This window comes from Nelumbo nucifera, chromosome 8, assembly GCF_055504915.1.
Source record: "Nelumbo nucifera cultivar China Antique chromosome 8, China Antique-T2T, whole genome shotgun sequence".
Lineage (NCBI taxonomy): Eukaryota > Viridiplantae > Streptophyta > Magnoliopsida > Proteales > Nelumbonaceae > Nelumbo > Nelumbo nucifera.
The window spans coordinates 34,228,395-34,254,503 of record NC_142656.1 but is presented as its reverse complement, the minus strand read 5'-3'; the positions used below and the strand labels follow the sequence as shown (position 1 = coordinate 34,254,503).

Genomic DNA, 26,109 nt, shown 5'->3' with positions numbered 1-26,109 from the left:
GAGTGGTAAACCTGTTGTTTGATTTTTCCTCAGTGTTGGAAACAATAGTGGCAGTCCAACAGTGAACATTTAGTGAAGTAGGGTTAAACTATCGCTGCATCTACAAATGGCTCTAAGTCTGCTATAGTGATACAATCAGACCTAATGAATGTCCAGTTGACCACAGAGAAACTTAATGGTACTAATTACATACTATGGGCTAAGTTGGTTTAAGTATCTTTGATTTGATGAGGAAAATTGAAGTACATTACAGAGGATAAACTAAAAATTGGGTCTAAACGGTGCAGAGTTGGAATGACAATTTTCCCCATAAAACCGGGGCCTCGCCTGCCCCAAATTAGGTGGGTTTTACCCAACCTTAAATGGCAATGGGACAGGGAGGGATTTGCATATAATTCCCCGAACCTGGTCGTAAATTACTAAAATATGCCTAGGTTTAATATTAATTTCCAAAATATCCTTAAATTTCCCCCAAATTCCTAAAACCTTTAGGATCCCATAATCCCATAGAATCCCTTGCAAGAAGGATCATCTTTTCTATTAGATGGATAAGGAGAACAAATGAAATGCCAGATGTTTTAGCAAAACAAGGAGTTGAATGACCAAATCTATTCTGGGCAAAATTGTAATTTGGTGCTGATTGGTTTGATGGTTTCCCAATCAGTTGTAATTTCCACTGAAATTTAATAAAATTACCTTTTTCTTTACTAATAAAAAAAAATTAATAATACCCCAAATTCAAATAATCCTATTTCTAGAACACCCCTAAATATGATGTATTTTTAGGTGGTTGCCTCAGCGTAGGGAAAATTCAAGGTCCCCTATCCCCGATGGGTAGGAGTTGCCCCACCATCGGGAACGGGATAGAGATGGGGTGCCCTGCCCCGAACCCGCCCCATTGCCATTCTTATACAAGAGAATGGATAAATTATGACCTCTCTATGGAGATGCATGGAAAATCATATTAGTGTCAATCTTATATTCTTGGATACTACAAAGGAGATTTGGGAACACGCTAGGCAGTTGAATTCAGAACATGATAATGTGACGTGAATATATCGGTTGGTATTAGGATTATTTCTCTCCAACAGCCAACAGGGTGATAAAAGTGTAGAAAAGTATTATGTAGCCTTGAAGAGCTTGAAGAACAGCTGAATGTGTATCCCAAATTCGATCTTGAGGAGAAAAGCATGTTTTCTCACATGTATTTTGCTATTCTCCTAGCTGAATTCCTGGGTTATTGAACCCTAATTTCAAAAAAAAATTGACCGGAAAATTCTTTTTTTCTTCGATAGACCATTTTGAATGGAAAATTCACCCCATGTGATAGTCACATCTTTCAAAAATATGTGCATTCTATTAATTCTCAAAAAAAAAAAAACTATGTTATTTCTATTTCATGTAATTTATGTGACTTACACATCCATGAGATTAGTAATTATTGAGCCATGTTTGTGTACATCACTACTACACTGATCATTTATGACTCACTGATGAATGATGAGATGGTTTGATTCTAGATTTCTAATTCTAGCAATATGAATGATATATTTACAGTTAGTTGTCACTTGATTAGGTTCTCTATTTTATTTATTACTAACATAGATCGGGATATCAAATATGTTGGTACTGTTATCAACTTAGAAGAAAAATGTTTCATTCAATTTTCCTATTTCCCTATCTTTTTGGAAATTCATTAAATTTTCTAGTTATTATATTTTATTTTTACTTATTTATTTAATTAAAAAAATTAAATGGTCAGAAGGCATAACTTCTGGCATTCCAGTCTATGCCCCATGCCTTAAGATAATTGAATGCCTTGCATCACACTTCCATGTTTAAAACACTAGTTATTGGCTTTGTTCAGTTGTTCCTTCTCAGGTTCTATGTATTCGATGCTGGTACTAGCAATGACCAGTATGCAAAGGGAACCTATATGGTCATATAGTCTCTGTATGGAAATTTCGGCATTATTTTTTTTCCAATTTATTACATCCCCCATTAACAAAATATTATTGGAATAACCAATGAAGGTTGCAGTAGCCCTATATTTTTGAATGCTGCATAATATGTCACAAGTATTTAATTAGACATCCATAACGAGCCAACTTAAACCCAACTCAGTTCAGGGAATTGAGAGGAAACTACAACAGATTTCCAAGAGAATGTATTACATCTAATAATTACAAAATAAAGGTTAAAGTGGAGGGTATACACCTAGGTAAAATCGACCTTAGCCTCCATTTCTTTGCAGTATGCATGGAAGTGCAGATTTTGGTTCAGATTATATTTTTACTTTATTTGGTAGGTAGGAGTAAAATGAGAAGTAAATAATGTGTTCATTGCTTCATATGGAAGAGAATGAAGGTGGGAAAACTGATCAAGAAAATGAATGTGGGAGAAAGGGACACAATTTGCATGGAAAGTGCATAAAATTTTATTTCTAGGAGTGCAAATTGATGTGACAAACAAACTTTTGCAAATCTGAACTGCATGTGAATTTTAGACCCATATTTTCAAAGTGAAGCCTTAAGAATAGCAGTTGAGAAAGATTAAGAAGATGTTGATTATGATGATCTAAAAAGCATATTCTTACTTTGTGCCCATTAGAATTGCAATGTTCCACTATATGTCGTGTGCCATATGCAATGCCCTGCACTGTGGAAAGGTATAGAAGAGCCAGCTGCTTCTCGCTTGTATCAAGTGTTAAGCCAGAGATTACCCCTTTTGCTTTTGGGTCTGCAATGGGTGACCTAAGCAATTGAAAGATGTGCACATTTCAATATTTCAGAACTAACTTTCTGTCATTAAAAACTAAATCCATTATATATCATATCAATAGGCTATACCTGTTCCCATGGAAGTCAGGAAGGACATGTACATCTTTGGTCAAGGCAGCAAGAAAAGGAGCATTCATTTCATGCATCATTGATTCTAAGATTCTGTTTAGCAGTTCAAAGAGGGAAATACCTGGAAGATATTGAAACAGAATGAAAGAATCAACCTGATATTTTAATAAGTATATGAAAACAATCAGTATCACAAAAATGATAAATAGTTCTGATTTAATAAAACTTCAAATAATAAATCAACACGACAAGAGTAAAAGTTACTTTGAGAAGCTGCACGATTCGCAAGACGAGGAGAAGCAACATGGTTCTCAACTATATAATCCAATAAAGCACCAGTTGCACTCTGCCCCCCTTCTGTTAACCAGTACTCAGGTATCATTGCTGAAGATATAAAAACAAGTATTAATGATGTTAGTAATCACTTATTGCCATACCTGACAATGCCTGACTGAATAACATAACTTACAGGGGCTGAATGCAGACAAGGAATTTATCTTGATTGAAACTGTTATGGTGATGTTCTATTGGTTGATTTGCATAGAAAAAGGATGGAGGTGGCTGCTTCAGGTCCAGTTATGGCTGTTACAGTTCCTATTTGGTCTCCATCAATTGTTGGTTTCATGAAGTTGAACTTTGGTGGTGGTAGTGATGGGAATCCTGGCCCGTCAAGCAATGGAGGAGTGGAATGAAGAAGGTAAAATTCTTGCATTCTAGTCAGGACAATTGGTGTAGATGATTTGCTAAGAGCTGAGGTTTTGGCAGTTTTGGAAGGAGTGCAAAGGGCAAATGAGATGAACATTAGAAATTTGATTGTTAAAGGTGACTCAAACTTGGTAGTAGGTTGGTGCAAAAGGAAGAAGCTGGATTTTGGTGCTACCTTAATGGAAAGAAAACTGCAATGGGTTAAAAGGAGTGCTAATTCGTTTGCTGATGTGCTAGCAAAACAGGCAGTGGCAAGAGATCAAATGTTCTGGGTTGTTTTGTAACTTTTTGTTTTTGTATGGAGGAGAGTTAAGAGAGTTTCTCTCCCCTCTGCTCTTGTACTTTGCTTTAACTTTTAATAAAATATTGCACTAATTCATCAGAAAAAACAATATAAATAAGTGAACAGTTAGATGTTTATGCTGTACAGGCAATATTGTCTTTTTTCCTTTTGTTTCTTAGTCTGATATTATATATAACTCTTGGAGGGTATATTTGTAATTTTGCTTTTTATCAGAAGCTTGATAAAACAAAGGTCAATAAGAGGGAGAAAGCTGTTTGAATCTCTTTCTCCTGGACCTTGTTTCTTCTCTCTTCTTCTTCCTTTTCCTCTCTCTTTGGACCTTGCCTCAACTAAATCTCTTCCTTCATCCGTTTTCTTCTTTATTTCAACTTTTTTTCACTCCTTTATTGGCTTTTATCACATGGTAACATAGCACTAGGCTCGGCCTTCACTGTTTGCGCTAGTTTTTATGCCCTAGGAATAGAGAAATCACTCTATTCACTACAAGGCAAAGGACCTAAAAGGAGTAAACACCCATCAGAAAAGGAGGCATTTAAGGCCTCCAGTTGTAGCTGATACAGTGTTTTAGATGTTCTTAAAGTTCCCTCTTGCCACAGCCCAAAAGAGGGACTGTTATGGTATGTGTGACTAGTGCAGCAGTTAAGTGACAGTGGGTGGAGTTCAAACAATGTATTGTTGGTGTGGTGATAACCCTATTGTAAGTGCGTGAAGTGGTTGGTCTCCCAAGTGGGAATTCTGTGGTTTCCAATTGTGGTCTCTGGCTTTTTTCAGTGCTGGAAACTGGTGAAACAAGTTGATTTTCTTGTCGTGGGTGACTATAGTGTATTTGTTCAGCCTTTTGTGACCTTTATGGCTTCTTCCACTAGTAGCACTAAATCAGCTGTAGTAGTGCCATTAGATTTAATGAATACTCCATTGACTACAGTTAGGCTTAATGGCACGAGCTATGCACCATGGCCTCTGAAAGTTTCTTTAATTGGAAAAGTCAAGCTGAAATATATTAGAGAGGGCCAACCAAAGAATGGGTCTAAAGGGTATAATGAATGGGTGAAAAAAAATGCACAGATTATGACTTCATTGTGGAATAGTATGGAGAATCATATAAGTGGAAATCTTATATTTCTGGACACGGCAAAGGAAATCTGGGAACATGCCAGCCAACTGTACTCTGGATAAGATAATGTAACAATGATAGACCAGTTATACCAACATTGTTTTACCCTTCAAAAAGGAGACAAGAGTGTAGAGGAATATTATGCTGCTCTGAAAGACTTGGAGAACGAGTTGAATGTTTATCAGCCTCTCTCTACAGATTTGAAGGTGCAACAGGAACAGAAAAAGTGTTTGGATGTTGCTAGATTTCTATCCATCTTGTGATCTGAGTTTAAGCCAGTAAGAGCTCAAATTCTGGGAAGTAGTGATATCCCCTCTTTCTGGGGTATTCTCTCACACCAGGAGAGCTTCCACTCCACATTTTCCTTTCAGTCTTTTGTCTATGAGTAAGCTGACTCAAACACTTGTTCTATAACCTTTTATCCTTCTTATTGTGTTTTCCAAGATCTTACGACAAAGAAGATGATTGGTGGAGTTCATTAAGTTGGAATACCTGGATGACAATGGTCCACAAAGAGCCCTTCACTTATCTCTCCTCACCAGCAGCATTGCCATTTGGGTCATCCATCCATTTGTGTTTTGAAGAAATTGGTTTTAGTCATTCACTAAGTTAGAATGCGAGTCATGTGAGCTTTGTAAACATCACAAACATGTAGTCCTTCAAAGATGCAGAAATTTTCAACCAATGTTGTCTGAGGCATCCTTCAAAGATGCAGTCAAGCAGGTCAATCAACCAAGCTCTGATTGAAAGGATGAAAGATCCATCATATGGATGTCCGAACCCTGCAGGAAGGTTGGGCGAAATTTCAAAAATTTCTCTCACTCATGTGGGAATCGCATTCCCTATTTTAGAAAACTGCATTTTCAAGAATCAATCTTGAAACCAAACTGGACCAATATCTGAAACCAAAAGGGAGGAGAGGGATATACCTGATACAGAGCAACAGTAACCCCCAACGAAGGTGTTCACACCCAAGGAGAAGACCAAAGACTGCTTCCACCGAAGATGACACGGTGTAAGGTGAAGCAGAATCAGTAGGATGGCTCTTCAGCAAGAACCGAATTCTTCAGCAAGAATATGATGGAGGGCTGGTGAACACGACTTCAGATTGCCTCTTCTAACAAAAGGCAATATCAAGAACTGTTCTTGATCACTCCCACTGGTAGAGATCGAACTGGGTAGGGGCGGCAAGAGCAGGAAAAAAAAGAACAGAAGACAAGAGCAGTCAAACTGTAATGTCCTCTATCTGTGATCTACAAACTTTGAACTCTGTTCTGTTGTTATATCTTTGGAGGTTCACCCTGCTCTTCTATTTATAGCCTTAAAGAGAGGATGTCATAATCCCACTAGGAATTTCCTAATCCAAATCTTTTATTTGGATCTAGACTCTCTTTAAGAGATAAGGATAATCCCTTATCTTATTTGCAAATAAAGATAAGCCTTCCTAATCAAATTAGGAGTTCCTTTGATCCAAATCTTTATTTGGATCTGGACTCTTTAAGTGGATAAGGATAATCCCTTATCCTATCTGCTGATCCAAATCTCAGATTCGCCCCTATTTAATTAATCTTATTAAGTCAATTCAAATTGGGCTTTAGGCCCATTAAGTCTATATGCTCACTTAACCTCTTAATCTGCTGCCCAATTGGCTATCCTTGTATGGCGTGGGACCCAAACATTGATCTACACATCAGCCACATGGGTTCATCCCAGCCTCTGTTACAAGGCAGGGCCGAATTCACTGTAAGAGACAGTGAACCCCTGAGTCCATCACCATGGGCTCTTAATAGGCCCAACATTTACACTAAATGGTCATTGGGTTAAGCCACCTTATAAAAACCCAAGGACTGTGGGCAGATGCAAGATTAGCCAATCAGGTATTACCCTCAATGGTCTTACACTTAACCTCTCAGCTCATAATGATCAAACACTGCCCGACAAGAGAGGACCTCTCCCTCGGCTGCAAAGAACAGTGTTGCACTCTCTACTCACATGGATCCTGCGAATTAAAACCTTTTGCAAACATTTTGAAACCATAATATATATATGTATATCTCTATATAAATATATTTTGCAAAACAAATTTCAACGGTTGAAATCTACTACCGGTAGTTTTGGTTTCCATCAGAGAGAGTGCATCCCCGATCATTCACTTTGTCCGACAAAAAGGCTAATCCTATCACTATGATCACCCACTCAGATGAATTCTCGGACTGTCCCAACATACCTAGGTTTTAACCCCCTCTAAGGATCTCACTGATTGGCATATCAAAGACAGCCCAATCCGACACCTAGTGTAGTATCATAATCGAGTCTAAAGGTCAGGTGTAACATTCCAGTTTTGCCCATCTATCTCAAAGGTCCAGGGCAGTACTGGAATTTTGGTCCGATTCAGGGTTTCAAGAAAACCCACACTACATGTACCTCAGGTCTCACCTTGGCAGCAGAGACAAGCCACCCCAACCAACTTGGCAACACATCAGTATCAGCCTTTGCAAGATAAATCTCCCCAAATCTATCCAACGGCTGTGAAGATTCTAAACTAACACAAGTCTCATATGTGTCCAGTTTAAGGGTATTACACAGAAACACACCATGATAACATGAATCAAATATGTACTTTATTCATTTACATTAAATGTCATAATGTACATCATTCTGATTTGAGCTAAGGTCATACACTGTCGAACACTGATACCATGTGATCAGACCTGTATTTTGTAAAATAATAAAGAAAATCCTGGTATAAACCCAATATAGAGAGAAGAAATGGAAAAGAGGCAGAGAAGAAGAGGAATACGAAGAGAATAGAGTTGAAGACAGTTTTAGTCGAAAGACCCAATTGCCACCCATATATCATTTATATTCACAACGAAATAAAACCAAGGAAATACCCCTGATTATGTAACTTAAGAACAGAGAAAAAAAAGAACCAAAAAGAGAAGGGAAAAAGCACAAAACACTAGAATTTAACATTTCTCATTCTTGTAAAGTTGATGTGTAAATGAAATTTTCTTTTCAAGAATTCTTTTTTTTTATTTGTTTTGTATGTTCATTTCACCAATTCAAAATCAAATGGTGCTCTCTGCTCACTTACAAGGATGTAATTAAATGGAATTATCCATATGATTCCCTAAATGGGCCTTACCGAAAAAGAAAAAAAAATAAGAACTTAAGATTTCCACACTAACACATACTTATATCCTACCTATAAGCTAAATCCAATATTTAAAAAAGTGGGAGGCCTGGAGGCATGACCCAAGGCATTCCATTACCTAGAGACGTAAGGCATAGTTCAGAACACAAAAGGCAATAGCCAGCAAAACAGATGGAGGCAAAAGGCTCCTCATACAAAGGAGTTTGAGGTGTATGCCTCAAAGGAGATCCATCGGTACATTCTGTATACCATCTACATCCTCTCACCTTCTTGTCATTTAATGGAATTTGGTTCAAATTGAAGTTTGTAAATGAAGACCTTACCCCCTTTGATGCTTATACAAATCAATTTATTGTGATCGAGTTGTATAAAAGAAGAAAATGAAACAAAAGTTTGACCAACCAAAATAATTGGAAAAAAGGTTTGTTTTGAAATTACATATAGGTCAGATACTTATCTATCCCATTCAACTGTGATCAATTGTCTCTATTTACTCTGTGATTTCTCTCTTCTATTCTGTTATACTTATTCTTCTTTATACACCATTTACTCTCTAGTAGGTCTTCTCTCCTCCCATCCTACATAACCCCCTTTGGTGCTTATACAAATCGATTTATTGTGATCGAGTTGTATAAAAGGAGAAAATGAAACAAAAGTTTGATCAACCAAAATAATTGGAAGAAAAAAGTTTGTTTTGAAGTTACATATAAGTAAGATACTTATCTATCCCATTCAACTGTGATCAATTGTCTCTATTTACTCTGTGATTTCTCTATTCTATTCTGTTATACTTATTCTTCTTTATACATCATTTACTCTCTAGTAGGACTTCTCTCCTCCCATCCTACATAATCCACATGATTAATGAAATATCAATAGCCTTCAAAACAAAACAAAAGACACACTGGTCTTTCTTTTTCTGGTTGTTTAAGTTGGAAATGTGATCACCTGAACATCCAAGAGAAATTTTTGCAAGTTGGACAGACTGCAATAAGAAGGTGAAGATTTTCTGGAGCTGCATACTTTCTGCTTCTTGTTGGGAGGTGTGAAAAGAAAGGAAATAGGAGATTATTTTAAGAAAAGTTGAAGAGCAAGGATAAAATGTGTGCAGGGATAATTTTAAAGCTGGGTGATTGGGTACTATGTCTTCAAGATTTTGCAGGGATCAGAAGAGAGGATTTTGGGGATAGCTTTTGGTGTACCCTTGAATTAGTTTTATTTTATTTTTGGACCTATCAGGATTCAGGTGATATCTATCACCAGCACCTTATTGTATTGGTCTTGATTTTAATGAAAATTTTCTTATTTATTTACCTTCTAAAATACAAGATATACTAGTGTGTGTGTGTGTGTGTGTGTGACAGAGAGAAAGAGAAAAAAATTTTTTATTTATTTACCTCCTAAAGTTGTCTAATTTCTTATGCTAGTAGCCATACAAAATGCAGCCACTTATTAACATCAGCATGTGGCTTCTCATGAGAAATATAGTGCTTACTTATAAAAGATGAATACAATTTTATCCTTTTCTATCACCTACTAATGATCATGGGGTATTTCAAACACACCTGACCAGTATGGGCCCCACACCCCTGGAATGAAAACTTTGCTCCGAGATACAGCCATATGGCAAGTGGATGTTCCACAAACTAATACCATTCGATGGCAGATAACTTCCTTATCATCTTCTGAAACATAGAGCACTTCATTAAAAGAGATATGGTACCTTCAGCATAGATTATTAATATTATGCTAAAATCATGTAAAACCTTTAGCCTCCAATTCTGGAACTAGCAAACTTTCCATCACCCCCACCCCACCAGCATGAGCATCTATCAATGAAGTCCCAACTGGTGTTCCAACTTTCAGTCCTAGCTCCTGAAATTTTCAATCTCTTGTAAGGAAAAATGAAAGACACTGCACAAAATTGTATCAATAGTCCCAAGCAAAATCACCCTGAGAAGCCCACAGAAAGGAGTGCACGTCTTTCTTTTGACTAAAATAGTTGTGTTTGCTGTGTTAATGGACCTCAAGGGAGCGCCAGTTGAAATCAATGTGAATTCTTCACTACTAAGTTTCTTGCCTTCGCAGCAGCTGGAGTCAGACCAGAACCCAAAGGATGGCCAGGAAATGCAACACTTCGTCCTGTTGACATTAATTATGGCAAAATTATTAACTTAAACCAAAAAGAGGAAACATTGCTAATGGTAAAAGGCAGCATTGAGAGTATTAAATTGTTACTGTACTGGAAATGAACTGTACAAATTCAGGGTTTGCTTACTTGTTTAGCACAATTGTAAATGAACCAAAAAAAGAAAGGTTTTCCAAATAGCATGACGAAGAGGGAAGAGATATTTGTGGATAAATATAAATGCATTCAAGCATGAACAGATATGCATACGAAGATGCATGTATAAAAGTGCACACACTCTCACAGACAAATTTTCAGGCTTTCTTTTAAGATTAAACACATACTTCATTAGCAAACATAGGATTGCGGCTGAAGGATGGGATTTTGGAACTTCAATTAGGGTTACAAGAGCTTCTCCTTGGAAATCCATTTGTGATATCCTTCCTTCTTTCCTACCTCATATCAGATATAGTCCTGGGGCTGGAACTTTGGTTAAATTTCGGGACAATGTTTAGGTGGGCAATCTACTGTCAAGGACACAATTCCCCTCTCTCTATGCCACCTCCAATCGTAGGTAGGAACCCATTTCTTTTTTGGTTCCTTCGAATTCAAGTAATGGATTTCACTGGGATTTGAGTTTCAAAAGGGGTCTACATGAGTGTGAAATAACAAGTGTCATGAGCTTTCTTCAAAATCTTGATGGTGTGTGAATTGATACTGTTAAAAGGGATAGGAGGATATGGACTCTGTCCTCCTCCGGTTCATTCTCTTGTGCTTCCTTTTCTCATCCCTAATTCAGTCGAGTGATAATTAGGGGTTGTCTTTTCCGGTCAAGGTGTGGAGTAAACCTATTCCACATAGGGTGGCTGGTTTTTGCAACGAAGTGTTCTTAGAAAGAATTAATGAATTAATGCTTGTGAATCGGTGCAAAGAAAAATACCTAATTGGTGTCTTTCACCTCATTGGTGCTCTCTTTGTAAGGTCAATGGTGAGAATTTCTTTCACTTATTAATATCCTTGCCTTTTTCCTCTCCAATTTGGGAATGGTTTCTTTCTTTGTTTGGGTGCAGGTGGAATCCTCCATCAAATGTACAAAAATCTGCTCGTCTCTACCATTGTTAGGTGGCCAAAGAACAAGGGAAGAATCTTATAGAAGTGTACATGAGCAGCAATTTACTGGACAATCTACGAAGAGAGGAATCAAAGAATTCTTCTACATAAAGAAAGAAGCAGGGGTGCTATTGTTGAAGTCATTACCACCAGAGTAGTCCAATGGTAGGAGGAGGAAGAACATTGTGGAGAGGCTGGAATGGAATGGAGAAGTGCTTACAAGGGAGGAAGAGATAGCAAGAGCGTTTGTGGACCACTTTAAACCATTTATGACAGTCCTAGCAAGATGAGAGAGGACATTTCTGATTTTCAGTGGCAAACAAGGAGTAGAGAACTAATGGAGGAATAGGAAAGAAATTTTGAGGTCCAAGAAGTCAAAGATGTTGTTTTCTCAATGGAAAGAACTAAAGCCCCTGGTCTAGATGGGTTCACGATGGCCTTTTATCAAGATTGCTGGGAAATCATAGGTGGGGATTAAATGGAGGTGTTTCTAGAATTCTTTGAGAGAGGTAGGATTAACTCAAGTGCCAATGCTACTTTTATAGATCTGGTCCCCAAAAAGATGGATGCAAGACACCCAAAGGATTTTAGACCCATCTCTAAGGTGTTAGCCTCAAGAATTAAAAAGGCACTTTCTTATCTGATCTCTCCAAACCAGGGGGCCTTTGTGCCTAGGAGACAAATTACAGACCAAATCCTTATTGCCAATGAGTGTGTTGACTACAAAAAGAGAAAAGGAGAGAAGGGGCTGATTTGCAAACTTAATTTGGAAAAGGCTTATGACTTGGTAGATTGGGATGTTTTACTGGAAGTTTTAAGAAACAGAGGTTTTGGAGAAAGGTGGTGTAGATGGGTAAAAGGTTGTGTGGCTTCGTGCCACTACTCTATTTTGGTGAATGGAGTAGCTAGGGATTTTTTTTCCCTACAAAGAGAGGTCTAAGACAAGGAGACCCTCTCTCTCCCTTCCTCTTTGCCTTAATAGTGGATGTATTGGGTGGTATGATCTCCAAAGCTGACTCCAGAAATCTCTTTAATGGGTGGAGAGTAGGGAGACAAGAAGTAGTGATTACTCATTTACAATTTGCAGATGATATAATTCTCTTTTGTAAGGGAGAGCCTGAGGATATGGTCAATCTGAAATTGTTGGTAGAAGTTTTGAAAAGGTCTCTAATCTGAGAGTGAATTGGAATAAAAGTTGTGTGGATGGGATTAATAAATCAAATGAGGAGGTGGCTTCCTTGGCTAGGTTGTTGGGTTGTGAGGGGAGTGATTGGCCTGTAAAGTACTTGGGTTTGCCTCGGGGAGGAAATCCAAAGTCAAAAAGTTTCTGGTACCCAGTCTTGAAAAGATTCACAAAGAGACTAGTAGGGTGGAAGAGGAACTACATCTCTTTAGGAGGTAGAATCACTTTAATATAGTCAACACTAGTAAATTTGCTAGTGTACATCCTATCTACCTTCAAAGTGCCTGCCAAGGTTGCAAATCAGTTGGAAAAAGTAATGAGAGATTTCCTCTAGGAACCCGGGGAGTCAAAAAAGGATCACCTAGTGATGTGGGAAGTGGTATCTAGGACAAAAGACAAAGGGGGTTTAGGGATTGGAAATATCCGCTTAAGAAGCACAGCACTCTTAGGTAAGTGGTTGTGGAGGTTTCCCAAGGAGCAAGAAAGTTTGTGGCATAAAGTGATAAAAAGCATACATGTATTGGAAGCTAATGGATCTATCTCAACCCAAGGGCTTCTCGTTCCTCTCCATGGAAAGACATTGTTGGTATCTTGCCAACCTTTTCTCCTTTCATCAGGTATGACGCTTGTTCGTGTAATAAGGTCCTTTTTTGGGAGGACGTTTGGGTTGGGGACCAGCCTCTTAGGGATAGGTTTTTGGCCCTCTACTCCCTGTCCTTGAACAAATTTAAAGTCATCTCTACCTTTCGTGTTTCAAAAGAGTCGTGGGATCTAAGGTTTAGGAGAGGGTTAAGGGAGTCAGAAATAGCATTGGCAGATGATCTTTTCTCCCTTCTAAATTAGGTGTTTTTGGGTCGTTCTTGTCCTGATAATAGAATTTGGTCTAAAGAGTCCTCCGGTTGTTTCTCTTGTTCTTTCTTCAATGCTTCGGTGGACTCTTCCAATTTAGTTCTCTTTTCCTATAAAAGAAGTGTGGAGTGCTCCTGTACCTCCAAATGTGAGGGCTTTTTGTTGGGAAGTGGTTCTCCAAAAAATCAACACGTTGGACTTGCTTCAAAAAAAAAAGGCCAAATTTGTCCTTATCCCCTCATGTTTGTAGCCTTGGCTTGAAGAGTGGTGACACGGTAAATCATCTACTAATCTCTTGTCCTTTTGTTTCTGTTATTTGGGATTGGTTTTCCCTCTCTCTTTGGGTACAAGTGGGTTCCTCCTACAAGCGTGGTAGATCTTTTTGAATCTAACTTTTACAATCAGTCAAAGAAAAGAAGGATAATGTGGAGAGCAATGAGGGCAGCAGTGGTTTGGGCAATGTGGGAGGAGAGAAATACCATAATCTTTCAAGGGAAAGAAAAATCAGCACATGAAGTCATAGAAGGGATCACCATCAAGGTCATACGTTGGCTGAATTCACTAGACCAGTTCAATGACTTCTCTGCATATGACTTAATTAGAGGGTGGAGTACAGTAGCAGCTTCTTCCTACCCCTCTTTAGCTATTCAAGAGGATTGGTCGCGCCCGTTATCTGTAGCTGTTAAGCTAAACTTTGGTGGCAGTTCTGTAGGTAACCCAGGCCCCTCTAGAATTGGGGGTGTCTTTAGAGATAGGGGAGGAAAAGTCCTGGCCCTTTATTTTGGCCCGATAGGATTGGGGGACTCTCTTAGAGCAGAAGTTCTAGCACTCCTACAGGGACTCAAACTGGCTAAACAGCTGGGTTTTCAGTAGTTGGAAGTGGAGGGAGATTCGAAAATGGTAGTAGGTTGGATGCAAACAAACAGCTTAGGTGCCTAGTCCCTTAGACAACCTGCAAGGGAGATTATGCAACTAACAAGGGAGCTTGAAGTCAGATTTAAATGGACTAGAAGATCAGCCAATGCAATGGCCGATACTTTAGCAAAGCAAGGAGTTAGTAGGCAGAACCTTTTTTGGGCCTGTTTGTAATTTGCTGAGGGATCACCTTGCTTTTGAAGGTGACAGATTGTACTAAGTTTCCTGAAAATTAATGATAGTTACTAGTCCATTGAGTGAAGCCTCTTGATCACTTTAAGGATATTTCTGTGGATGAATTATTGAGAACATGGAGGGAGGTGGCTGGTTCTTCCTTTACAGAGGCTATTAGGCCTCTTTGGTCCTCACCTCCTCAGGGCTTCATCTAGCTCAATTTTGATGGCAGCAACAAAGGTAATCTGGGTCCATCGGGTATTGGAGGAGTCCTTAGGGGTGATGAAGGAAACGTCATTGCAATCTATTCAGGTCCAGTTAGAATAGGTGACTCATTGAGAGCTGAAATTATGGCTGTTACAAAAGGCACCCAGAAGGCCAAAGGGCTGAATATCAGAAAGTTGTCTGTTGAGAGTGATTCGAAGCTTATGATTAAGTGGCTTCAAGGGGAGCAGGAGGACGGATGGTGGCTCTATATCTTTATGATGAGAAAAATCATGAGATTGCTACAGGGGGTGGAGGTGGACTTCAAATGGGTGACAAGGGATGCCAATGCCCTTGCTGACAGACACACTTGCTAAACAAGGGGTGGGAATGGATAATTTTTTTTGGGACACATTATAATAGAAAATTCTGCTGGGGAGGGCTAAGAGAGTTTACCTCTCCCCCCATCTGTTTTTGTACCCATTGCAATTCTTCTTAATTAATGAAAGATTCTGTAATTGATAAAAAAAAAGGATTAAACACGTACTTTGTTTCTACTGGTAGGTTACACTGAAATTCATTATTAACAAGGCAATTTCTTTTGTAAATTAAACTGAGTTTATTATTGATGAAGAAGAAAACCATGCAAACCTCATGCAGAGGCGAGAACAGTATCCTAATTTAGAATTCCAAGACACAGAAACATAACCCTATGAACTAAAACCGACCACTAGAATCAAGATAGAAAATCAAAACAATGCAAGTAGGGGTACATATGGGTCAGGCAATGATCAGGCCTGGCTTTCCCATTAACAAGCATACCCAGCTCATCAATAGAAACATTAATATGCTCTTATTTATTTTTTTGATTGATAACTTCAGTAGTTCATTAATAAGAAAGAAAATATAGGAGTACAAAGATTGTAATTATTACAGTCAATGAGAGATAAAACCTCTTTTGTCTTCCCACACCAGGTCCTCTCGTTTGCAATTGTGCTTAGAAAGTAGTCTCTCTCTCCTCACCCCTCCATTTTTTGGTTATATCATTGTTGAAGGCATATTTTTTTAATCCAAATAATATTTAATAATTTAATAACCCAAATAAGTGGGTTAGCTAGTCTGCTAGCCAAATTATCAAAACTATAATCAAGTATCCCGTATGGGAGTTCCCTCTCTTTAAGTGGGGAGTTCCCTCTCTTTAAGTGGGAGGGACAGGTGTCCTTCACCTAGGAGGAGGTAGTTACATAACTACCCCACTCCCTATTTAACCTTCTTAAGGGCAAGCTACAGGGGAGGGGAACGGAGACACTGTTAGACAGTTTTGTATGCCCTTAGCTTCAATCCGATTTGATGTACTTTTGACATTTAGTGTAAATAAATAAAGTGCATGTTTGATTCATGTTGTTTGGTAAAATTCTGTGTAAGACCCTAAAACTGGACACTTATAGAGACTCGTGTTAGTTTTAAATGTTCATAGCCATTGGATAAGTCTGGGGAGATTTATCCTGCCAAGGCTGATACTGGTGTGCCACCAAGTGTTGGGATGGCCTGTCTCGGCCACCAGGGTAAGACCCAAGGCACATGCAGTATGGGATTACTCGAATCCTTGAACCGGACCAGATTTCCAGTGTTGCCCTGGACCTTGGAGACAGATGGGCAAAACTGGAAAGTTACACCTGACCCCTAGTGGGGATCAAAACCTGGGTATGTTGGGACAGTCTGAGAATTCATCTGAGTGGGTGATCATAGTGACAAGATCAGCCCCTTTGTCGGACAAAGGTAATGATCGGGAATGCACTCTCTCTGATGGAAACCAAACTGCCGGCAATTGATTTCAATCGTTGGAATTTTGTTTTGCAAAATTAATATATATATATATATATATATATGTATATGTACGGTTTCGAAATGTTTGCAAATGGTTTTAATTCCCGGGATCCATGTGAGTAGAGAGTGCGGCACTGTTCCTTGCAGCCGAGGGAGAGGTCCTCTCTTGTCGGGCAGTGCTTGATCATTAAGGGCTAAGAGGTTAAGTGTAAGACCATTTAGGATAGTACCTGATGGGCTAATCTTGCACTTGCCCACAGTCCCTGGGTTTTTATAAGATGGCTTGGCCCAGGGACCACTTAATGTAAGTGTTGGGCCCATAGGGTCCATGTGATGGGCTCAGGGGTTTACTGAGCTTTTTAGTGAATTCGGCTGGGCCTTGTAATAAAGGCTGGGCCGAACCCATGTGGCTTGTGTGTAGATCAATGCTTGGATCCCACGCCATACAAAGAAGCCCAACTGGGCAGCAGATTGGAAACTAGTTATGCACTGAACATCTAATGAGCCAAAAGCCCATCTCGAGCTGGGCTGATATGATCACCCATCTATGGGGCGGATCTGAGATTAATGTTAGCAAAAGGATAGGGCCTTTTAACCTTATCCACTCTGGGAAACCAAATTCAAATCAGATTTGAATCTGGTAACCTCCTGATAAGATCAGGAGTAAGCTAACTTAATCTGCAGATAGGATTAAGATCATCCCCTATCCAAATACTGATTTGGATTGGGATAACTCCTAACAAGGGGTTTCTTAATCAAGAAGAAAGGAGGAAAAACCCTAAGAGAATTACATTAGATTTCGAACCAAGGGTAAAAAGCAAGAAAACATCCTGCGAATTGAGATTAGATCTCATACAGACTCCAGAGAGAAGAGAAGCTATTCAGCCATCTTCGTCCCAGGAGTTCTCCTCCAACCGCCGCCATCCCTTTCTTACAAGTTCGATCTTTGAAGAAGAAAGAAGTCAAAAAACTATTTCTTGACATTAGTCTTGCAGAAAAGACTAAAAAAGATTCGGTGCTCAGAGTTTTCAGAGGATTCTTGCGAAGGATCCAGTGTGTAGGACGCACTCTGCTGGTTCCGTTCCACATACAGCTGTGTCATCTTCAGTAGGAGCGGATCTTGGTGTCTTCTTTAGGCGTGAACACCAACTTTGGGAGATACTGCTTCTCTGGATCAGGTATAATTCCTCCCTTTTCCTTTTGGTCCAGATCTGGTTCGATTATGGTTCAAGTAGGATCCTTGAATATTGTATTCTAAATTTAGAGAATATGATTCCCAGTTGGAAGAAGGTAGAAAAATTTTTGAAATTCGCCCACCCATTCCGCAACCTTTCATGGCGTCCATTAGATGGATCCTACCATTCTTTCAGTATATGATTACTGTTAAACAGAATAACAAATTCATCGCATGCGGGGAACTGGAGAACGGTCTCTATGTTCTACATCCTTCTCTGGAAACTAACTTAACCGAAACTACGTCGGTCGAAAATCCCAAGAAAAGGAATTGTGATACAATAAATCCCACGTGCCTCTGGCATTACCGACTAGGCCATATCGATGTTGACCGAATCACAAGGCTGGTAAAGGATGGTCCTTTGGATTTTCTAACCGTAGAAAATCTTCCCACTTGTGAGCCTTGCCGACAAGGTAAGATGACTAAGCAGCCATTTGACGGTAAGCCTGAAAGATCTGCAGGCACACTTGACCTAATACATACTGATGTATGTGGTCCCCTGAGTGTTAGGACACGGGATCAACACGTGTATTTCATCACCTTTACAGATGATTTTTCACGATATGGTTACGTGTACCTAATGAGACACAAGTCTGAATCCTTTGAAAAGTTCAAGGAGTTCAGACACGAAGTCGAGAAACAGTTAGGGAGAGAAATTAAGGCCCTTCGATCGGATCGAGGTGGCGAGTATCTCTCTGACGAATTCAGGGACTACTTAAAGGTCAGTGGAATAGTGTCACAACTAGCTCCTCCTGCTACACCTCAACTCAACGATGTTTTAGAGAGGAGGAATAGGACCTTGTTGGACATGGTCCGGTCACTTCTCATACGCTCAGAATTACCCACATCATTTTGGGGATACGCATTAGAGATTGCTATCTACGTGCTGAATCGGGTTCCAATCAAATCGATTCCGAAAACTCCATATGAACTATGGACCGGAAGGAAACCAAGTGTGAGACACTTGAAGATTTGGGGTTGTCCTACACATGTTAAAAGAACAAGTGCGGACAAGTTGGAGTCCAAAACCAATCGTTGCCTATTTATAGGCTACCCAAAAGATTCGGTGGGTTATCTATTCTATGACCCAAGCGAGCAGAAAGTGTTCTGCAGTCGAAACACCCAATTCTTAGAAACCGAATACATCCTGAACACCCATCGTCAGGAAAGAGTTCTTGAGGAGGAGAGATCATGAGCAGTGGGAGATGTCCTACAAGTTCCAGGTAGTGACCAACCTAGACGATCCACTCGGGCATCCAGACCACCAGTCTGATATGGTTATGACCAGGAGAGTTACCTGGTGGAAGCCTTGACTAGTGAGGAGGATCCTGTAATTTATGCGGAAGCTATGTTAGACATAGATTCCCAGAAGTGGGTGGAGGCCATGAGAGCTGAGATGGACTCGATGGAGACCAATGGAGTCTGGACTCTAGTAGATCCGCCCTCCGGGGTGAAAGCAATTGGTTGCAAATGGATCTACAAGAGGAAGAAGGGCCCCGATGGCAGGATTGAGACCTACAAAGCTCGTTTGGTGGCGAAAGGGTATACTCAGAAAGAAGGCATCGATTATGAGGAAACCTTTTCGCCCGTGGCCATGCTTAAATCCATTAGGATCCTGCTAGCTGTAGCAGCGTACCATGACTACGAGATTTGGCAGATGGATGTCAAAACCGCGTTCCTGAATGGAGATCTTATTGAAGATATCTACATGCAGCAGCCGCAAGGCTTCATTGCTGCTGGTCAAGAACACATGGTATGTAAACTTAATAGATCCATATATGGACTTAAGCAGGCTTCTAGGAGTTGGAACATCCGTTTTGATTCTACCGTCAAAAAGTTTGACTTTGAGCAGAATCGAATGAGCCCTGTGTTTACAGGAAGTCCAGTGGGGATAAGATCACCTTTTTGGTGTTGTACGTGGACGATATCCTACTCATTGGGAATGATGTAGGAATGTTGACTTCGGTCAAGGTATGGCTATCATAGCAATTCTCCATGAAAGATCTTGGAGAAGCTTCATACATACTGGGTCTTCGACTCTATAGAGATAGATCGAAGCAGATAATTGGATTATCCCAGGCCGCTTACATTGACAAAATTGTCAAAAGATACAGCATGGAGAACTCCGAGAAAGGAAACGTTCCTTTCAGGCATGGAGTCACTCTCTCCAAGAAGATGTCTCCAAAGACTTCGATGAGATTGAGAGCATGAGAGATGTTCCCTATGCCTCAGTCGTAGGGAGCATCATGTATGCCATGCTGTGCACTCGCCCGGACATTGCTCAGGCGGTGAGTGTGGTAAGCAGATTCCAAGCCAACCCAGGGCAGGAGCATTGGACTGCTGTGAAGAACATACTCAAATACCTTCAAAGGACAAAAGAGTTTTGTCTAGTATTCGAGGGTGGTTCACTACAAGTTCTAGGGTATACTGATGCCGATTTCCAGTCGGATCTAGATGATAGAAATTCTACATCTGGATATGTTTTCACGATAGGATCGTGTGTTGTTTGCTGGAAAAGCAGCAAACAGGGGTCCACTGCAGATTCCACAACCGAGGCCGAGTACATTGCCGCAAGTGAAGCTGCCAAGGAAGCCGTGTGGATAAAGAAAATCATACACGAATTGGGAGTGATTCCGTCCAGCACATCACCCATCCCGTTGTTGTGTGACAACAATGGAGCGATCGCCCGGGCTAAAGAGCCTCGGGCCCACTCGAAGTCAAAGCACATCAAGAGGAAGTACCACATACTACGGGAGATCGTTGGTAGAGGGGACATCCTAATTCAGAAAGTAGCATCAACAGATAATGTGGCAGACCCATTGACTAAGCCACTGACATGTGGAAAGTATGGGCTCCGGCTTATACCAGATTGGACCTAAGTGCAAGTGGGATGGCCTGTCTCGACCACCAGGGTAAGCCATTGACTAAGCCACTGCCACCAAGTGTTGGGATGGCCTGTCTCGGCCACCAGGGTAAGACCCAAGGCACATGCAGAATGGGATTACTCGAATCCTTGAACCGGACCAGATTTCCAGTGTTGCCCTGGACCTTGGAGACAGATGGGCAAAACTGGAAAGTTACACCTGAACCCTAGACTCAATTATGACACTTCACTAGGTGTCGGATCGGGCTGTCTTTGATATGCCAATCAGTGAGATCCTTAACGGGGATCAAAACTTGGGTATGTTGGGATAGTCTGAGAATTCATCTGAGTGGGTGATCATAGTGACAGGATCAGCCCCTTTGTCGGACAAAAATAATGATCGGGAATGCACTCTCTCTGATGGAAACCAAACTGCCGGCAGTTGATTTCAATCGTTGGAATTTTGTTTTGCAAAATTAATATATATATATATATATATATATATATATATATATATGTATATGTACGGTTTCGAAATGTTTGCAAATGGTTTTAATTCCCGGGATCCATGTGAGTAGAGAGTGCGGCACTATTGCTTGCAGCCAAGGGAGAGGTCCTCTCTTGTCGGGCAGTGCTTGATCATTAAGGGCTAAGAGGTTAAGTGTAAGACCATTTAGGATAGTACCTGATGGGATAATCTTGCACCTGCCCACAGTCCCTGGGTTTTTATAAGATGGCTTGGCCCAGGGACCACTTAATGTAAGTGTTGGGCCCATAGGGTCCATGTGATGGGCTCAGGGGTTTACTGAGCTTTTCAGTGAATTCGGTTGGGCCTTGTAATAAAGGCTGGGCCGAACCCATGTGGCTGGTGTGTAGATCAAAGCTTGGGTGCCACGCCATACAAAGAAGCCCAACTGGGCAGCAGATTGGAAACTAGTTATGCACTGAACATCTAATGAGCCAAAAGCCCATCTCGAGCTGGGCTGATATGATCACCCATCTATGGGGCGGATCTGAGATTAATGTTAGCAAAAGGATAGGACCTTTTAACCTTATCCACTCTGGGAAACCAAATTCAAATCAGATTTGAATCTGGTAACCTCCTGATAAGATCAGGAGTAAGCTAACTTAATCTGCAGATAGGATTAAGATCATCCCCTATCCAAATACTGATTTGGATTGGGATAACTCCTAACAAGGGGTTTCTTAATCAAGAAGAAAGGAGGAAAAACCCTAAGAGAATTACATTAGATTTTGAACCAAGGGTAAGAAGCAAGAAAGCATCCTGCGAATTGAGATTAGATCTCATACAGACTCCAGAGAGAAGAGAAGCTATTCAGCCATCTTCGTCCCAGGAGTTCACCTCCAACCGCCGCCATCCCTTTCTTACAAGTTCGATCTTTGAAGAAGAAAGAAATCAAAAAACTATTTCTTGACATCAGTCTTGCAAAAAAGACTGAAAAAGATTCGGTGCTCAGAGTTTTCAGAGGATTCTTGCGAAGGATCCAGTGTGTAGGACGCACTCTGCTAGTTCCGTTCCACATACAGCTGTGTCATCTTCAGCAGGAGCGGATCTTGGTGTCTTCTTTGGGCGTGAACACCAACTTTGGGAGATACTGCTTCTCTGGATCAGGTATAATTCCTCCATTTTCCTTTTGGTTCAGATCTGGTTCGATTATGGTTCAAGTAGGATCCTTGAATATTGTATTCTAAATTTAGGGAATATGATTCCCAGTTGGAAGAAGGTAGGAAAATTTTTGAAATTCGCCCACCCATTCCGCAACCTTTCATGGCGTCCATTAGATGGATCCTACCATTCTTTCAGACACTCTTCGGGAAAAATTATCTTAGGAGATCCTTAAGAAAAGCAAAGATAAAGAGAGAAGAAAAGAGAAGTGCTCAAGGGAAGGTAGGGAATCCAAGAACTTAAGTCTCTTCTCCACAATTCCTTCCATACGAAAGACTTGGGTTCTCTTACTTATTTCTTGGGGCTGGAAGTACATTGTAACAATCGTGGTTACTTTGTTTGTCAACACAAATATGCATATGATCTTATTAAGCTTGCTGGTCTTACAGACACCAAACAAGTTGATACACCTTTGGAACTCAATGTCAAGATGTCTAAATCTGATGGGGCCTCGCTTTTTGATGCTACTCTATATCGACAATTGGTTGGGTCGCTCATTTAACTCACCATGACTCGTCCAGACATTTCCCATGCAGTTCAGGTAGTTAGTCAATTTGTTTTAGCCCCACGTCAGCCCCACATGACTGCTGTCCATCGGATTATCCGTCATGTTCATGGCACTCTGTCTCGAGGACTGTTCTTTTCTTCTGCATCTCCTCTTCAGTTGAGAGCTTATGCTGATGCAGATTTGGCAGGTTGTCCTGACACTAGATGGTCTACTACCAGATGGTGTGTCTTTTTGGGAGATTCCCTTATCTCCTAGAAATGTAAGAAAAAATAGACAGTTTCTAAGTCATCTACAGAAGCTGAATACAGAGCTATGTCATCGGTATGCAGTGAGATTGTTTGGCTTCAATCTCTCCTTGCTGATCTTTGTGTTCACATCCCTATGCATATTCCTCTCTATGCTGACAACACTAGTGCTATCAAGATTGCATCTAATTAAGTGTTTCATGAGAGAACCAAACACATTGAGGTGGACCGTCACTTCATCAGGGATCTTTTTCTTACTGGCTCTATTTCCCTTCCTCATATAGCTTCCGACTTACAGATTGCCAACATTCTCACAAAGCCTATGACAAGATCGAGACATCTATTTCTTGTGGGCAAACTGATGCTTATGTCTCAGCATCAGTTTGAGGGGGTGTAGAGATACTTTGTTAGGTTGAAGGTTTTTTTATGTATTGATGGTTCGGCTGATAAGTGTTCTTATTAGCCTTTATTTGAATTTAAGTTGTTATGTACTGAGCCTGTGTTAATGGGCCTAAGTTTGTTTAGTGTTTTAAGTAGTCTGGGTGTCCCATCACTAATCAGGGGCATTCCAGACATTTCCTGTAACATTGTACTGTACTCTAATATAAATAATAGTACTGTCGACTGGGTCTTGCAGTTCGACATTCTCAGCACCTCTTGGTCTCCTCCTCTCTTCTACTACTTCGACTACAGCATTTCAGCTTTCATGGTATCAGAGCATTGAGCACCTTCCTGGTTACAGCCAACGCCATCTCTTCTCTCTTGCTGTCTTTCTTTCTTTTTTTATCTTGGTTGCTGCTGTGAAACCCTAGGGTTGCAGGAGAACAATACAAGGTTCGAACCTAGGGTTTCCCTTGGTTGTTGGGCGCAAGGGAAGACCCAGAAGTTGATGTCCCACTAGACTGATTCCAGTAGTTAGTAGCCATTCGGCTGCTAAGAGAGGTCTGTATAGGACAGACCTAGTTGAGGACTGATTTCAACAGTCCTAGTATTGACAGTAAGGGGAGAAACACTCTCTACAGTTGAATTAATCGAAGCCCAAGTGAAGTCTGCATAGTACAAGTGGTGGAGGCTCTCAGTTTCAGGTCGGTTAACAGCTCACAGAACATCTTATTTGCTGCTGTAACTGAACTACTTCAGAACTGTAGCAGTCTCGGCAAGTCTGAAACAGTGTTGCGAGCTTTCAGAACCTTCTTCAATACTGCAACTAGTCTCTTTTCAGCACTGTCATTGCTTCGGCTAGTCTTAATCTGTGTTACCTACACAGAGTCTACAGCCAAGATGTCTTCAATATCTGGAGAGGTCTCTTCTAGGGATAACAGACCTGGTGGGAGGTCTTCAAATCTGGAAAACCCTAATCTGCACAGCTTGCAGATTACAAGTGTGCTGCTGGATGAATACAACTTCAAGGAGTGGTCTGTTTCTGCAATGCTTTTTATTACTTCCCGTGATCTCACAGGCTACTTAGATGGGAATAAGAAGGAACCTGAAGTTGGCAGTGCAGAGTATGCAATGTGGCGCAAGGAGAATGCCACAGTTATGTCCTGGTTGCTTGCCTCTATGACTCCACGAGTTGCCAAGACTGTTCATCACTTTCCTACAACAGCCAAGATTTGGGAAAAAGTGTAAAACCTATGGACAGAAGAAAACTAATGCTAGAATCTACAGATTGAATCAAGACATTGCTGCCTTAAGGCAAGGGGATATGACAGTTGCAACATATTTTGCAACTCTGGAAGGACTTTGGGAAGAACTTGACCATCAGTTGATATTGGACTGGGAAAATGCCAGGGACAAGGAGAGACATGATAAGCAGATTGAAGAGAGCAGAGCCTTTAAGTTCTTGGCTGGCCTGGACCCAGTGTATGAGGGCATAAGATCACAAATTCTAGGAAGAGATGAATTGCCTGAGTTACACCATGTTTATTATCTGGTGAGGAATGAAGAAGTCAGGAGAAAGGAGATGCAGGTTAACTCTCAGATTCAACCAGCTGAACAATTTGGAGAACATTCAGCCCTGATTTCTACTAAGGGAAATAGACATCCAGACAAGAAGCATCTTAAGTGCACTCATTGTGGTGGTGAGAGACATGTGAAAGAGAACTGTTGGATCTTGTATCCTCACCTGAAGCCAGCTGCACTGAGAAAGGGCAAGAAGCAACAAAAGGGTCATGCGGCAAGTGGAAATCTTGCACTAATAACATTGGTGACAACTCACAGAGTATTCCAGCAGTGTCTTCTTCTCACATGGGGCAGGTTGCTGATTCCTCTAGAGTCGGTGCCTTGGGCTTCACTGCTAGTGAGGTAGAGGTCCTTAGCCGGGCTTAAGCCCGTCTAAGGAGTAATTCTTTTGCTTCCACCTCTCTTGCCAGATCAGGTATAGTCTCTGCCTTTAGTGCAACTAGTTCTATTGACTCTACTTCTTGGGTTATTGATTCCGGTGCAACTGACCACATGACACATATGTCCTCCTTATTCTCTTCATAGCATTTGTTGTCTGGTCAGGATAAGATGAGAGTTGCTAACGGGTCTTTCTCCACCATCTCTGGAAAGGAGGTGGTTGACCTAAGCAAGGACCTCTCTCTTAAATCAGTTCTACATGTTCCCAGTCTCACCTCAAATCTTTTGTCTGTTTCAAAACTTACCAAAAATTTGAACTGTAGTATAACCTTTTTTCCTACTCGTTGTGTCTTTCAGGACAGATTGACGAGGAAAACGATTGGGAGCGGTCATGAGTATGGAGGCCTCTACTATTTTGATGCAGACATCGGTTCAGCCTTACAAGCATCTACTACTAGTAGTCCAGAGAGTGAGGAGTCAATAGCTAGGTTGCATCTGTGGCACGCTAGGCTAGGTCATTTATCTTTCTCTTCATTAGAAATGTTGTTCTCCGAATTGTTTAAGGGCATTTCAAGTCTGAGTTTAGTCTGTGAAGTGTGTCAAATATCAAAACAATGTAGAACTGTTTATCCAATTTCCAATAAAGAAATTCGAGCTCCTTTTGATTTGGTTCATTTTGATGTTTGGGGCCCTTCACCTATTGTTTCCATTGA

At 40.6% G+C, this 26,109-nt stretch overlaps 1 protein-coding gene across 2 annotated transcripts in view; it reads right to left on the bottom strand.

Annotated features, from left to right (window-relative positions):
- LOC104603188 (uncharacterized) overlaps nucleotides 1–26,109 on the bottom strand; it is a 65,188-nt gene that overhangs the window by 13,088 nt on the left and 25,991 nt on the right. Inside the window, exons 7-12 of one of the 2 annotated variants that reach the window (XM_010267163.3) lie at nucleotides 10,210–10,271; nucleotides 9,896–10,004; nucleotides 9,695–9,811; nucleotides 3,114–3,233; nucleotides 2,850–2,970; nucleotides 2,597–2,753 (exon numbers count right to left, since the gene is read on the bottom strand). In XM_010267163.3, coding sequence (XP_010265465.1) covers nucleotides 2,597–2,753; nucleotides 2,850–2,970; nucleotides 3,114–3,233; nucleotides 9,695–9,811; nucleotides 9,896–10,004; nucleotides 10,210–10,271 — 686 coding nt within the window. Of the gene's footprint in view, nucleotides 1–2,596; nucleotides 2,754–2,849; nucleotides 2,971–3,113; nucleotides 3,234–9,694; nucleotides 9,815–9,895; nucleotides 10,005–10,209; nucleotides 10,272–26,109 lie in introns of both variants that reach the window. The other variant, XM_010267162.3, reaches the window with a different exon arrangement.